At 51.9% G+C, this 15,944-nt stretch overlaps 1 protein-coding gene across 3 annotated transcripts; it reads right to left on the bottom strand.

Annotated features, from left to right (window-relative positions):
- Positions 1 to 653: 653 nt before the first annotated feature.
- Positions 654 to 2,902, bottom strand: GINS1 (GINS complex subunit 1). Of its 3 annotated transcripts, XM_062489484.1 has the most exons (7): positions 2,810 to 2,902; positions 2,678 to 2,742; positions 2,478 to 2,573; positions 2,101 to 2,191; positions 1,805 to 1,921; positions 1,349 to 1,423; positions 654 to 1,090 (listed from the first exon to the last, which is right to left on the bottom strand). In XM_062489484.1, the coding sequence occupies exons 1-7, from the start codon at positions 2,882 to 2,884 to the stop codon at positions 1,022 to 1,024; spliced, it is 588 nt and encodes a 195-aa protein (XP_062345468.1). In that variant the 5' UTR covers positions 2,885 to 2,902; the 3' UTR covers positions 654 to 1,021. The 3 variants fall into 3 exon arrangements, with proteins under 3 accessions (XP_062345468.1, XP_062345469.1, XP_062345470.1); XM_062489485.1 differs by lacking the exon at positions 1,805 to 1,921; XM_062489486.1 differs by lacking the exons at positions 2,101 to 2,191; positions 2,478 to 2,573; positions 2,678 to 2,742 and having other exon boundaries at positions 2,810 to 2,884.
- Between the last annotated feature and the right edge of the window lie 13,042 nt (positions 2,903 to 15,944).

Raw genomic sequence — 15,944 nt, 5'->3', positions numbered from 1 at the left:
AATCAACCAGATCATTGCCTCTGCAGTGAGCAGGACACAGCAGTGCTGTAATATCTGAGCCATTTATCCTGTTCCTGCATTCTTCCCCAGCTGTTTGCTTTTTCAGCTCCAGTCTGAGATGGGGGCTAAGCAAAGCTCTAGTCTTACCTAGGGCTAATGTTTTTGCAAGTGTTTTCCCAGCGACAGTGCAAGAGCTGAGCAGCTCCATTAGGAAAACCAAACAGGGAATGCAGCTCTTCAGCCTTGTTCTGGTTTTGTGCTAACCAGGATCTTTAAAACCCTCTGCTCCCTTTCCCACCTTTACTCCAAACAGCCCGTAGGCCCTGCCAGACCAGTGCTCAGGGATAACAGGTTCTTCAGAGGAACAGGGGCACAGACCAAGCACGTTGGGAAAAACCCAGGCCCATGACCCAGACTGCAATGAACATTCACAAAGCACCCCAAGAAACAACATTTATGGGTCTCTGATGGGGACAAGGCTTCAGGTCTAATCCTGGAAAGATCCTTGTGCAGCCTTATCTGACACTTGGAGGAGCAGTACCACTGAGATACTTAAATAACCATCACACGGCAGGGTCAGGATGGGTTTGGTTGGAGAGCCAAGATCAGAGTGCTGAATGAACACCACATTAACTCTTAAAAACCCAAAAGACTGAGGCTGAAGGAGTTCTTTATTTTGCAACCATGGAGTTTTGCTGGCTTCTAGAGCTCAGCCAGTTGGTGTCTTACTCCCAACATGCACAGTGTGAACAAAGAACCACTCCAAACAAAAATGAATTCACAAACCCTGGTTGTAGCTGTGGTGCTTGGGTAATGTCCCCCCTGCTATCCTGGATTCCCATATTACCTGCAGGCACCCTTTGCTCATAAAGATCTGTGGTTTTAAGGCATTAAAGGCTGTTAGGAGTGGCAAGGTGCCACTGCAGAAATACTGAGGTGCCTGAAGTCCTGCACACACCAGAGCTCAGCCTCCACCACGGGCAGGCCACCAAGCAAGAGCTGTCCCTCCTATCTTGCACACTTAGGACAGAACATGCTCCAGGACTCCTTGTCTGATCAACTGCTCACATTTCCAGCGGGGTAAAAAGTGCTGCACAGAAACACAGAAAAACCCTCCTTGAATTTGTTAGATCTGTTGCTGGACACAACCAGCTCTGTTTGTTGTGCTGTACATCCAGTGCCTTATGGCACCAGATCAAGCAGAGCTGCACTCTGGACCACGCAGACAGCACGTGCAAGGAGCTGTGTGTGCAGGGACAGGGAGGTGCTGCAGGGCCAGCAGCAGCAGGGGGATGTCATGGGAATGAAAGGGAAGGAAGAGAACAGACTACACTCCTGCCACAGGTACCTGGCTGTTCTTCTTCAACAGTATGGTAGTGCCATCATCGATCTCAAATTCCCCATGGTCTCTTAAGCACCGCACCTGCAAAGTGGAAGCACAGGTCTGTAAGAGTCCAATGAAAAAAAAAACAACAATCACCCCCTCCAGGTAACAGTCCTTAGCATGGGAATGTTGTTTCTAGTTGGTCTAGTTAGTTAAGTTTCTGCAAAAACCTCTTACTGGAAAACTCACCCCACCACAAACTCCCCTCAGACTAGAAATGCCATATCTCAACATACTTTGTGCCCTCAGTAGAAGGAGTAAAATGCTGGCAGGCAGAGTTAAACACAGAAACCTGTGAAAGCTTTGGAATTCTGAAAGGTTTTGCTTGATGAATTGACTTGGGATGGGGATGAAATGTTCAAAAAGAGATAGTCAGGAAGATGTTTATTCTCAGACAGAAACCAAAAATCTTGTACATACTTCAATGTACAGGCTTTTGGGAGGTTTGATGTCCTGTGTGAGGTCCAGCCCCTCCTCTCCTCCTACTGACCTCATGTAGGTAGCCAGAGACTTTTTGTACCGATTGAACCACTCCACCTGCAGGCATTAACAGGGTTGTACCCACAGACAGTGAGTGCACACAAGTATTTACAGAAAGACGTGTTAAAGAGCGGGACTGGGGGGGGGTAAGACTACCCTATTTTGATCGTACTAAATAATTCATCAGGAGGATCGTGTGGAAAGAGGGGAAGAGTTTGAAACGAGGCCCGACTCACTTCTTCAGCAGACATGTGGAACTGGATGGTGTTGGGCAGAACGCTGCCATACTCCCACCTCAGTGCTCGGATCCGTAGCAACCGGTCATACCTAGGGGAAGAAATGGGGCAAACCCACCACCTCTGCTGAGGTGAGTGCTGGCAACATCCCCAGGCAACAGTGATATCCAGTAATCTAAACTTTTAAAGAGCAGGCAGGAGGAAGCAGAGCTTTCTCTTTGCGGTGACATCAGCAATGAACACAAAGAGAACCAGCTCCACAGCTACCTCGCTGCTCGTGCAAAAGCCACCTGCCCTGGCCGAGAGTCCCAGCACCCTGTCCCTGGAGATGCTGGAAGGAAAACCAAGGCAAGACGGACACCCCCCGCCGCACTCACAGGTAGGCGAGCAGGCAGCGCTGGTTCCGGAGCAGACAGCAGTGCCGGAACCGGATCAGGAAAATCAGGTCCGTCCGTCCCGACTTCGCTTCGGACCTGGGGGATGAGGGGAAGGAGAAAGAGGCGTAGGAGGAGAGCTGCGGGCCGAGGAGCACCGCCCTTGCTCTGCGGGACGCGCCGGGATCAGGCGCCCAACTCACACGTCCGCCTGGTTCCGCTCGTACAGCGCCCGCATCTCCTCCAGCGCCTGCCGCATCTCCTCCGTCTGCAACAGCGGGCACAGTCAGCGAGAGCGGGCGGGCGGGGCCCACGCCCGCGTTCCCGGAGCTCACCCGGAAGGGCGGCAGGTGCCCGCCGGCGGCGCGGTGCAGCTCCCGCACCAGCTCCAGGCCCCGCTCCGCCGCCATCGCGCCCGGCCGCGCGCGGGAAACCCGCCCGCGCACCGGCCAATGGCGCTAGGGGCGGGGCCGGCCGCAGCCAATGAGACGCGAAGGGGGCGGGGTTTATACGCGACCACGCCCCCTCCGTTAGCCGCGCTGAGTTGCGCCGGTCCCGACGGGCAGGGCCGACCCCGCCCGTGACCCTGGGGCGGTCACCGGAGACACCCCGAGGGGCTGCAGCGAAAACCACAATTTCTACCGCACGCCTGCCTCTTGCAAGCCTGTTTCCCCCCAGTCCTCTGCCCTATTTCTCCCGCGCCGCCTCCGGCAGCCTCCTCCCCGTGCTCCCCCAGCCCTTCCCGGTGTGTTTTCCCCCTTTGACAGACGGCCTTCAACCCCAAACATGCCAAAGCTAAAGGGAGAAAAGGGGGGGAAAAAACCAGAAAAGATGGGTGAATTTGTGGATGGGAATTTTTTTAGCCCTCGAAGCCCTGCATAGAGATTCAATGATCCACAGCTTGTCCTGCACCAGGGTTTTTGTTTGTTTGTTTGTTTGTTTGTTTGTTTTGTTCCCTCTGGCCGTGTATTTCTTATGGTTACTGGACATAAAAAGCGAGCAGCGTTTCCTGTGCAACTGCGGTCCAGATTGGAAGAGAGCACGGTGGGGCTCTCGCACCACGGCTGAGACATCTCTGTCCTGTGTGCCCGAGACATTCCCGCTGCTTGTGCTCAGGGTGATGTGACACCCGCACAGCCGAGCGGGGACCGTGTCCGACTCTGGCAAGAGTGTTTTAATGATCCCGACCACTATTTTACTTGGGGGTTTCAGGCATGCGGGCAGAAATATCCAGAAATGCTCCAGTGGTCTGCCAGCTGGAGATGGGCTTTTGGGGGGGTGCTGTTCCCCAACATGAGCTCTTTCCTGGCTGCAGTGCTGCTGCCAGATGTGTCTGCAGGGACCCCTTCCCTTCCCTTCCCTTCCCTTCCCTTCCCTTCCCTTCCCTTCCCTTCCCTTCCCTTCCCTTCCCTTCCCTTCCCTTCCCTTCCCTTCCCTTCCCTTCCCTTCCCTTCCCTTCCCTTCCCTTCCCTTCCCTTCCCTTCCCTTCCCCTTCCCTTCCCCTTCCCTTCCCCTTCCCTTCCCCTTCCCTTCCCCTTCCCTTCCCCTTCCCTTCCCTTCCCTTCCCTTCCCTTCCCTTCCCTTCCCTTCCCTTCCCTTCCCTTCCCACCCAGGCAGAGGTGCGGGGTTCGAGGAACCCGAGCGCTGTCACTGCAGGATGGTCTCGTCTGGCTCGTCATTCATCATCGCCTTTCGTGGTGATAATGGCCCATCCGAGCCTGGAGAGATAATAGCAATAAAAAGACATCCCGAATGCCAGTCGTCCCTGCTGAAAATTGGTTGTTGCCTCTTGCCGAGGGATGGAAATGTAGCTGAGCCTTGATTGAAAAATTCCAGGGAGACTGCCTTATCTTACTGCTTTGCCGGATTAAAAAGAGCCTCATACATAAAAATAGACCAAATGAATGAAGAATTTACAAACATCTATATTTTGTGTTAGGAATTGTGTTAAAATTAGGAAAACAGCTGAAGACACTGATTTATACAACTGTGACTATTTCAGGCAATGAAGGTTTACATATCACAGTTTAACAAGATAAAAGATCTCCCACAAAATACATAGATGACAGACGACTCATCTGAATTTGACATAACACAGCATCAAGTACACATGTAATGTGATGAACAGTGCCAGGTCATTCCCCAGTTAGGTAACATACAACCTCTTGAATAAGGCAATTCAAATATAAATCTTAATTCAAATCACAACATACCCAGGCAGCATGCAGGGAAAAGTCATTTATTTTGTATATTGAAATGACACAACTTGCAACATGTTTCCATTTTATGTAGTTAGAGCAACAGGATATAAACCATTCAAATAATATATATATATATATATATATTTATATATATATCTCAAGTCAACAGTTGTCTTTACTGGAATAAAGATTATCTGTTTTTGGTAAAAATAAAACTATTTAAATTCACTAATTAACAAAATGCACAGTGATCAGAAACCCAATTCTTCTCACCATTGTCTTCCCTGGCTCGCTCAAGTTTCCCTGTGACGTGGCAGCTGCTCAGCCCCGGATTCAGAGAGCCCACTGCACAGGGGAACAAAGATTCCCTGGCACCTGCTCCCCATGGCTGCAGTGTGCCACCCACGTCCCATGGACAGCAGTTCTCTCATCACACCCATCACACCCTATGGCTTGGAAACTGCTTTTCCCACCTGCCTTCCCAATAAAACACTTGCACACGTGCCTGACCTTGGGTGAGTCAAAAGTTGAATTGCTTGTGGAAACACATTCACTGGAACAGGGCTTTTATTTATTTATTTTTTTTTAACCAATTAATTCCTCCAGACCTTTATGACCAAGACATTCAAGAAACTGTGAATCTGCTCAGAAGGGGAAAAAAAAAATCTGAGCCAAAAATCTCTTTGAAGTGGTGGAGCCTAACAGACATGGCTGAGGATTTATTTCCACCGCAGCAGACCTGGGGATCACAGGAGATAATGAAGACCTTCCCTAGTATTGACAAGTTCTTTCAAAAGGGAGAGATGAAGAAGGGAAAGAAGATTTGTCTCTACAATAAAAAGAAATAAAAGTAGTAATTTCCAAAAGACTAATCTAGGCAGCTTCTCCATGGTAAGAGGCTGTGATTCCCCCTGTTTTAGTTGGATACCTGCAGGGATGGATCCTCTTGCTGAAGCATCGTGTCCCCTGCTCTGTCCCCATGTGAGGAAGGGGACATGTCTGGATGCCAGCAGGATTCCCTGTGCCACTGGTTCAGGGCTGGAGGGAATAGCTTTGGACTGAAGCCCCACAAAGCTCTGGGTGAGGGTTCCACATGTGCCACAGGGCCTATTAAGGGCTAATAAATAAATAAATAAATCATACCCATAAATAATGAAGAGGCTAAGATTGGATGCAAGGGGGTCCAAATGCCCCAAGACTGGGGATGGGATTCTCAGGAGATTTCTCTCCTTTAAGTAAGCTACACAGCAGCCACAGCAGCAGCAGCTAAGGTCTTCCTGCCGGACAGCTGTCCCAGGCTTCAAACCCCATCTGTCAGCCAGAGGAACTACAGGAGAAAATGGATTTTCAGAGTGATTGTTACTGGATCCTGTTTATCACCTTTGCAGAGTTGTCTCATGCCTCATTACTATTCTATTTACTGCTCTAGTAAAAAAAAAAAATAGTTGAATATTTCTTTGCCCTTAAAGGTACAAAAAAAAAAAATCTTCAAAAGATATGGTGAGAAAGGTCCTTTCACAATGACATTCAGAGCAAGAAGAGAGAAACGACATCTTACAGATCATTAGAGAGCTATCTTTGGCAGAATATTTCAAATAAATAATTTTTACAAATATTTTATGCAGTCATATATTTATTTTGAATAGTTCACTTTCAGCTATAGGGTTCACTACTCTCTATTGATAGGAAAACACCACAAATAGAAAAATATATGAGCTCAGCACAACTTTTAGGCTACCACGACTGTGTCCAATAATTTCAAAAGTTGTAGATTGATACCACAGAAAATATGGAACAGGTTTTCTAACAGCGTGTGTCGGGTTAGAAGGTCACAGCTCGTGGCTGCTGTAAAACACACCAGGGAGGGCGGCTGGGATCGGCGTGGGAAGGAGCTGGAGAAGCCGGATGCTGGGAGCCAGTGTCTGCCATCACCGGCCGTCTTCCCACGGGGAATCGTCTCTCTCGGACCCCTAAGGCTTAGAGATGTCGTGCTGGGTGGTGGCCGAGCGCTGGGGGAGCAGGTGTGTGACGCCGGGCACGCTGAGAATTCCCCATGGATCCTGTGCCCGGCCCTGTGCTGCGCCCCGGGAGCGAGGCCAATGCGGCCGCCCTCGCTCCCAAAGCCGCCCCCTTTCACCTTCGTGTGGGGAAAAGCACCGAGGGAGCCGCAGGCTTCGCCCTTGCATCCTGCCCCAGACCGTGTCCAGAGCCCAGCAGGATGGTGACTCTGCTGGGACCCCCGAGCCCGAGCCGTGGTGGCCCAGGAAGGAGCCTTGCCTGATCCCGATCTCCCCCCTCAGCACGTGCCACCGAGTCCACCAAACATTTAGATTTACATATTTTGCTTTGTTTATACAGCATGTACAGAATATACAGGATCGGACAATTAATTCCCAGTAGACTGGAAGTGTCTCCCAAGATGACCTCTTTTATCAACAAATATATATATATAAATTGACAGTAATAAAAGAGTCGTACCAACAAATATTATGGCTTTTCAAATAGTGTAGCTGCATTGTGCCATTGAATTTTGTGAGGAACTGTGACAGAGACAGAGAGACTGGGGGGGCTCCAGCTGCCGAGCCCGGGGGTGACCCTCAGCTTGGGGCACGAGCTGGGGCAGTGCCAGCTCACGGCACCAAGCACGGTGCAGGTGGCAGAGGGAAGGTGGAGTTGAATTTATGGCCCATGCTCCGGTTTTCTGTCTCCAGGCAAACCAGTTCTCCTGCAAACTCTCAGCCCAGCTTTGGAATAGTTTGGCTCTGTCCAGCAGGGGTCTGCCTGCCCTGTCCCTGGTGTGGGGACCAGGGGGCTGGTTGGGCTGTCAGAGGTCTCTCTTCCTTTTTTTTTCTCTCTCTCTCTCTGTCAAGGTTTGCACAAGATCTGCCCTAGAGTGCCTTGTGGTTGTGAGGGGGGACACACACAGGGTGATGGGTGACAGGATGGCTTTGGGTGCGTCAGGAAGGGTGGTCACAGCCTCCTCTCTGCCTGCCTGCCCCGTGCTGCTCCGAGGGCCACAGGGAGCTCCCCTTGGGCTGCTGAGCAGGGGCACATTGGTGGCTGTCAGAGGTGGGTGGCAGTCAGAGGAGAAAAGCAGGAAAGTGAGAACCATTCTTTCTGGAGCACATGCAAAATTCCAGAGGACAACTTGCCTTGGTGGTGCTGTCCCCAGCCACCACCCTGGCATGGAGCGCCCGTGAGGACGCTCACTGCACGCCTGCTGCCTGCTCCCCTCGTGGGCTGCATCCAGCCACCAGCTGTCCCCATCACTTCTCAGGCCCAGAGACTCACTTTGAGCTCCTCCCCTCCTGCACCCCGCTGCTCCAGGGGATCCTTGGTGTGAGGAGTGTCCAACAACCCTGGGACAGGTTGTGCAGGCAGCTCCCTGCCTGAGTGTCCCTCTGCTCCTGAGAGGGACAGTGGGAGGAGCTGCTGACATGAATCACATCTCTGCCAAGAAAGATGTGTTTCTTTCTGAGATGGACACTCTAGAAGGAGGAGCACTTGTTCAAGTGTGTGGAAATGACTTTTGAGAACTGGAGTGGTCACTCAAGCATCAAGATAATTGGGCCACTTCGTTATAGCAGAAAATACGTGACGGATCTAAATTACCCCTACTGTAGGGTGGTTTTTTTAAATAATTCCCATCTCATTTATCTCTCCTTCGAAATATTATGGCCACTCCTCGCAGGCCTCTCTGGCTGATGGTGCCATGAGCAAGCCCAGGTGTCTCCTTGGGCTGTGCCTGCAGGATGCTGAGCAGTGAGCAGCCCCTCTCTCATGGCAGCGACGTGGGGAGCAGCGGGAGCAGGTACCATGGGGAACCTGCTGCCTTTGAGATGGGTGAGGTTTCCCAAGGACTGCCTGCCTGGCAGTCTGACTGCTTTTTGCTGGGCATATCCTGTGGGCTTGTATTTGGGGTGGGAGGTAGAACATGCTGCGTCTACTCCGTGTCCTCTTCTTGCTTGATAAGCAGTGACATTCACACGTGGTGAACACCAGGTGACCAGAGACCTCTCTGGGCAGCCTGCAGACAGCAGGAGGGATAAAGATGCCCATCACTGCTTAGCGGTCTTCAGGAAGTTCATGATTTGGATTTTACAACCTCACACCAGGTCTTCTTGGCACAGAGACCCAGGATACAAAGGGCTGCATTTTACAGAACCCTGCACTTTGTGGGTCTTGCCAGCATGGCTGTGTGTCTTCCAGCAGGAGCTAGGAATTGTAGGAGAATTCACCACCTTCTGCCCTTAATCCACAAATAAAACTGCTGGATTGCTGAGCAATGTCCTCAACAGGTAGTCTTGAGAGCTCGACTGTGTGCAGAGCTGTGTCTCCTTAATGCTGAATGCATTATGGAAAAAAGAAGTAGGACAAGTATTGTCAGGGTAAAAAATAAATAACATTTTCCTCCATGCTAACACAGTGCCTGTAATGTAAGAGGTATTATTGCCATCTTTTGCTCTCTCGAGCTGCAGAAAGTAGTGTATGTTTCCTGATTAAGGGCAGGACAAGCAGGGCTCCTGCGAGGCTCCCTGCATGGGCACATTTTTCTCAAGAGCTCACAAGATGAAGGAGGCAACATGGGGCAAGTGAGTGGAGACACAAACAGACATGAGCTCGTTCTCATTTGAACGGGGGGAGTTCAACCAAGGGGCAGCTCATCCACAGCTCCTACTGCAAGGAAAGGCCAGGGCAGGGCCCGGGATTGGAGCTGAAGGCAAAGGAGGCATCTCAGCATCGCACAAAACAAGGAGAAATCCACTTGTGCACCTCCCCACATCCCTGGGAGTCACAAAACTATCGGTTTGCAAAACCTTTCAGTAATGTTCCCAGATAAGCTCTAGGACACCGCCAGCATCCAACCTTGCCCATGCCAGCACAGCAATTTCACAGGGACTTAGAATTTCTGATGATGAGCAAAGAAGCTCATCTGCCAGAACCTCAAACTTCTGTGAGCGGGGAGCCTGCCCGGGGCTGTGGGCTGGGGCAGAGGGGCACACACTCCTGGGGATGGCAGGGCCACGGATTGCCATGGCAGTTCCCATGAGGAAAGCAGAGCAATGCTGTGTTCCATGCAGGTCTCATCCTCCCATCTGTAAGAGACTCCTCTGAGCTGGAAGTAATGGAGGAGAAATAAATCCCACCTCAACAAAGAGGTTGGGAGGTGCAGGGAGAGAGCCCTGTGGCAGTCTCCCACATGCTGCAAGGGTTTAGGAGCTCTGAGTGTGGATAAGCATCCCAAGCCATTGCAACTTGCTCTACTTAAACTGCCCATTCTAAGCAAGGGCAGGAAAACCTAGAACCCCCAGTTAAAGCAAATTTGTTTTGGAATCATAGAGGCACGTTTTGGGTTGGGGGGGGGGGGGGGGGGGTGGAGTTGGAGCACCTGTAGGGCTTGATAATGGTGGAAATTCAGCAAAAAATTCTTCCACAGTCTGAAGGACAGTGGCACAAGAAAAACTGTGCCTGTGGCTGTGACTGTGCCTGGGTGATGAGCAGGAGGGGCTCAGCATGCTGGGGCTTGTGTGGAAGTTTTCCTGCTCCTTGGTTTATAGGGGGGTGTGGGGTTGTTCTTTGCCTTGAGACACAGACAGCAAGGCTGAGCTAACAAGTGTCATTGTTCAGAGCAGTGAGAAAGGAAATCTGTCCCACACAGCAAACCTGCAGGTGTGGGGCAGGAGGGAGGGACAGAGAACGCTTCTCTGCGTGGAGCTTGGGACAAGATGGAACGTGAAGAGGCTTCACAGGGGAGGCAAGCACAGAGCAAGCCACAGGCTGGATTGTCCTGAGCGTAGACAGTGATTTTGGGACCTTTAGATGGCTCCAGGCAGAATGTGGAGGACCCCAGCATCAGGTGGGGTCACTAATGGTGGGTCACTAATGGTCCTTCCCATTGCCACCTGAACTGGGGTGGGGCTGCATACTGGGAGGGGCAGAAAGCTTTCCTGGTGCAGTACAACAGGCCAAGGGCTGTTTTGGATCCAAGAGATAAAAATACTGTCTGGGGTTGGTACCCATGGACAGCCAGAGAAGCTGGGGGCTGTGCTGTATCTGTGCAGAAATCGGGGTGCATGCCTGTGCCCGTGACAGCCAGGGCAGGGGAGACATGCTGTGGCAGTGCTTGAACAAGGTTTCCAGATCTGGGGGGGGACCCTTGTCCCTTCCCCATGCCCTCCAGTGCTGGGCATCCCACTGGAATACCCAGCTCCAGCAGTGCTCCACAGCAGCTGCTTTGGGAACAGTGGGTGCACCCAGTGGGTGCTTCCACACCCGTAGTGAGGGCAGCCCCAAGCTGGCATTCCCTCTGTGAAAGGAGAAGAACCCAAGGGAGGGTGCAGAGCTTGCAGGAGAGGGCTGCGAACCACCCTGGGGGCACTGGGTCCCAGGGGCAGGACTTGAGATGCTCCAGAGAGAGAGCAAGACCCTGTGGAGACTCCTTGGATGTTCTCAAGGGCATCCCATGGGCAGAAAATCCTGCTGGTAGCAGCAAGCTCCTGTCTATTTTTGCTGATAACAGCTCCTACTTATCCAGGCAGGCCCCTTTCCCTTGCAGTTCCCTTCCCTCTGTGTGAGGGGTGCTGCTGGCTGGCAAGAGGTTCTTGGCACCTCCAGTTCCAACAACAGAAAGGCTCAAGTCCTTAAAAGGTGAGGAATCTCACTGTATTTATTGTCCCTCGGTGCTTTTTGCAAGAATACGGATGCCTCTGGATGCTTTCCTGTGCAAGTCAATTTTTTACAAGATAAACAGGCTTTTCCACAGCTGTGCTGAGCACGTGTACAGGCATCAGTAGTTGGTCACTGCGTGCTCAGAGAGGCCAGAGAGGTTCCAGGTGCTCTGCAAACACGTTTCTCCAGGTGGGCTTGGGCACCAAAGCCTACAGAAAATAATGCAAGGCTTCGTCCTGGAATGACAGCATCCAGCATTTTCTGTCACTCTCTGGCTATGCTCAGCTCTGTCCCTCCAGGAATGTAGTTGAACTTCCTCCTGAGTTATGTATATGGCCACCAATGCCGATGATTCTTACCCAAGAATTTAAAAATAGCTGTAACAATAACACAGGGGCTCTGGTTCCCCAGTCCCTGCCCGCAGCAGAAATAGTGCAGTGAGTTCACAGCCAGGCTCGTGACCGCGGCGGGCTCAAGGCTTCCCTCCTCCCCTCTGTCCTTTCAGGGAGCAGGGATGAAGATGCACAAAGCAGTCTTGCTTGGAGGTGAGGAGCTCACACCTTGGGATTGAGAATTCCTGTGTTTCCCTGGCACAGGTGGCAGTTCAGCTGGGCTCAGCCACGAGGCACTGAAGATCTGCAGCTCTTCCCTTTTTGTTTTTTGGTGCCTTTTCCAAGTGTTCTGGGATTTGCCTCCACACCTGAAGAGCTAGCAATAGGATTTGTCCAAGATGGTAAGGGCTGTTCCTCCTGCTTGTCCCCATGTACTTGGCAGCAGCCTGTGGAGTTATTTGGGTGCCTGTCTCTGGATGTCCCTTGGACGTGTGCTGCATCCATTTCCATGGAAAGGTTTGCCTTTGTCTGGCAGGGTGATGAGAGGGGGTGAGAGCAAACGGGGCAGGCAGATGGATTGAGGCCAAGGGTTTGAACTTGCTGCTTCTGGCAACATCCATAAACCCAGGCCTTTAGCAGAGATGCTCGATGTGGTCCCCGTGCAGACTAGGGCAGGGAGGCTGGATGAGGAAGAGATGGAAGAGTTCTGGCATGAGACAGGAGCTGAGCTGGGACAAGGAGTGACTGTGCCAGGGATGTGCTTCCTCCTGCTGCCTCCCAGGCAGCGCAGGTATCTTCTCGGGGAGGGCAGTTCTCTTCTGCCTTTGGAGAGGGTGGTTTCAAGAGCAGACTGTGCAGGAGAGCAGGCCTGGCACCTTTGGGAACGCCGCTTCCCCTCGCTGCTTCCCTGTGACCCCTCGGTGAGCCGCTGGGCACACTCACATCACACTGTGCACAGCCTTGGCAAAAATGCCCAAAAGCACTCAGCTGGCAGACAGCAACTGCGTGAACAGGGTTGGCGTTTAGCCTGTGATTTAGGCCTTGTCCTAAGCAAGCACTGCTCCATCATTCCCTTTGGAAAACTGTGAGCAGAAGAGTTATTTACTGCCTGCTAACCTGAGTGGCTACACAAGTCCCATTTGACTTGTTAATTACTTCAGCGAAGGCAATTCATTCTGAAGAAGAAAATGATGAGGGAAAAACACCAACGTCACCTTTCAGCAGATGCAATTACTGGGTCAGAAGAGCTGCTTTGCTTTCACAATCCAGCGCCTGGGAAAAGCACATGGACATCTCTGGCCGTGCTCTCTGCTGGGCAGTGTTGAAGGCAGTGCTTGCCTGGGGCCCATCTCCAGGGCTGGTGTTTGAGTTCAGCTGTCAGAGCTGGACCTCCCAAGCATCGCAGGGAGGGTTTATCTGGGGACAGCTCAACAGATGCTGGATGAAACACAGGGAGGAGCAACATCCCTGGGCGTTTGGAGACTTTTCTCCTCCTCGGTGCTGGCTGAGCTGTGTCGAGGCACACGGGTCTGAAATGGCCCACGGCACCTGAACTGGGGCATGGGCAAGCACCTCTTGAGAGCAGCCCAGCCCCGTGGGGTGTCTCAGATCTGCTCTGGCACCCATGAACCCTGCCCTGGAAATGCATCTCTTGCATTCTCCCTCATAGTTAGCTCGTGGCTTAACCCAGCACACTGTGAGGCTGCAGCAAGAGCAGGAGCAGTTCTATAGAGGACACAAGAAGAAAGAGCTGCTTGGTACCTCGGGGACACATCCACAGGTCTCCCCAAGCCTTGGGCAAGCCAGCACAGAAGCAGGAGGGTGAGTTGCCCTGCAGCTCTGTCCCTGGGTGTTTTCCTGCATCCCCCTGAGAATGGAGCAGGCTGTGAGCCCGGCTGCACCGCAGCACACACCGAGCCTGAGGCACCATGGAGATGGAGAGGGAGGAAGGGCATGAGATGGGGCAGGGGTGGCTGTGCCAAGGCACCACTGCCCCTGCCAGTGGCAGGAAAGTGGTGAAGGCAAACCAGTGAGCCAAGGAGAGATGGGTGCAAAGGGGAAACAGCTGGAGGGGAGAGAAGGGTTTTCCATAGAGAATATGCAGGAGCAGTACTGGATCCATCAGGAATCATTACAAACTTTATTTCTCTGTGCATTGTGTACCATTGATAAGGATCATCACAATTAGTGGACTCGCTGCCTATAGTGGTGGGCAATACACACAAAGAAAAGAAAATGAAGCCAAACAGATGAAAATGAAATCATTGTACATAAAGGTAATCACAAACCTGAACAACCTGCACCTGTGTTTGATTTTCCCCCAAAACAATGAGAAACAAAAAAAAAATTTAGAAACCCCAAAACAAATCAAAAGTGAAAAAAGGCTCGAGAAGGAAAAACCAAAAATCCCACAACTTCATATTCCTAGAGAAAACCTTACAGCAGGTTAATTAAAATTTCCACAGATAGTTCAAGGTGAGTACAAATACCCCCAGCCAGCTGGTTATGGTACAAGCATCAGACATGGTTTTCAGCTGAGTGGGAAGAGCTCACCATGGACAGGCAGGCTGGGAGCTTGCCTGGCTGGAATGTCAGGAAGCCTGGCAAAGGTCGTCAGGGCAGAAGACATTTCTCAGCACCAGTGCTCAGTGTCTCCCCTGTGCTGCACCCTGGGGATCTCTACACCCACATTTCCCAGCCTGCAGTCCTGGCATCAGAGGGGTGATGCCGAGTTACACCTCCCTGTCTCATCCTGTCCAGTGATTTTGGATTCAGAGAGTGCAAAACACGACCTTTTCCTGGGGGGATGCTTCCTGGTTACGCTCAGTGGAGTGGGAGATCTCGTACGGCCCTCCAGCCCTTGCGTTGGATTATTCTGCCTCCAAATGGCTGTGGGAAGGGACCAGCTTTGGGGACTGGTCCTGATGGCTTAACACTCAGAAACAGGGGCTGTCACTACACCTCTGGGGACACAGGGAATACCGGGGGGCCAAGGGCTTTGAGGCAGCCACCGACTCAAAAGGCAGAAGCATGTGAGGTGCTGGGAGTCAGCCACGCTTGTTCCCCTCGGACTGCTCGCCCCACTCACTCCCTGGGACCTTGTGTAAAACCCCCCGTGGGCAGAGGAGGCCTTCACACCAGCTTCAGCACGTCAGAGCACCCCCATCCACACAGCTGGACAGAGCCTATAGTCTCTGGGGCGTGGGTTTTCGTCCCCTGGAAACCTACAACTGCATGGCTGTTATTGCTTCTCATGGACCCACGCCATGAGCAGTAAGTGGGGACAGCTTTCCATCCTTTCCAGCCCCGCTAAGGGGAAACAAACAAACAAACGAGCAAAAACCCTACGGCAAAACCGACCTATCTAAAAATAAATAAAACCCAGTGAAAAGAAAACGCTTGTAATCTGCAATGCTCAACCCACATGGTTGGAAGGACTATCGCTATAGGATGCTATATACAGATAGATTTCATTTCATTCATGCAAATGTTACAAGTACCACGACAGCATGCCCGAGGAGGCGGAGGAGTGGGAGGAAGGCTCCCGCCGCTCCGTGCAGCCTCGGCTTGGGACACTGGACACGAGGCTGCAGCTGTGCACCCCCAAAGCATGGACAGGGAAAGGTGAGGGGCATGTGGGTGGGAAATGCTAGTTGTACACACGCCAGAACGAAACAAAAAAACCAACCCCAAATCAATGACGAAAACGGTTTGTGTTCTATCCTTAGAAAGCTCCCAGTTTCCCCTTGTCTTCGGTTCGGTCTCTCGCTCCTCTCCAACAGGGCCAGGGGGCCCGTTCCCGAGTGGCAAAGGCAGCTGGATGGTGGTGGGAGATCAGAACCCTTGCTTTCCTCTCCTTCCCTTGCCAACTGCTCTGCTTCTCACCAGCTACTCTGGCCTTCCTCACGCTGATGCGCCCCGGTCGCCTTCACATCCGTCTTCCCGGGGGCCAGCGGGTGGGAGTCAGCGATGGGAAGGGGCTCGGTGGCCATCGGCCACTCCTGTTGGTTGAGTTGCAGAAAAGGACCCTGCCCCTGGCTCCTGGCTGGGGCTGCTGCCTGGGGAAGGGTCCTGCTGGCTTTGGGGTCCTGCCTAGTTCAAAGGATGCTCCAAAGCCGCTTTCCATCAACAGGTGTGTGAACATGGCAAATCTCTTTTATTCTTTCTCTGTTCATTTATACACAGCTTTATATCTATATCTATACCTATATATCGCTCTATATAGATATATATAGATATACACATATTTACTATCTCTGATTGTCCCT

The sequence above is a fragment of the Cinclus cinclus genome, chromosome 3 (genome assembly GCF_963662255.1).
Source record: "Cinclus cinclus chromosome 3, bCinCin1.1, whole genome shotgun sequence".
Taxonomy (NCBI): domain Eukaryota; kingdom Metazoa; phylum Chordata; class Aves; order Passeriformes; family Cinclidae; genus Cinclus; species Cinclus cinclus.
The sequence above is the reverse complement of the archived record's forward strand: the minus strand, read 5'-3'. Positions and strand labels throughout refer to the sequence as shown.

Excerpts from the sequence above, each read along its gene's own strand:
- GINS1 (XM_062489484.1), bottom strand. The coding sequence starts at position 2,884 with ATGGCGGCGGAGCGGGGCCTGGAGCTGGTGCGGGAGCTGCACCGCGCC. Across the intron at positions 2,743-2,809 it reads GGCACCTGCCGCCCTTCCGG|ACGGAGGAGATGCGGCAGGC; the intron begins GTGAGCTCCGGG and ends CCGCTGTTGCAG. Across the intron at positions 1,424-1,804 it reads CCAAAAGCCTGTACATTGAA|GTGCGGTGCTTAAGAGACCA; the intron begins GTATGTACAAGA and ends TCCACTTTGCAG.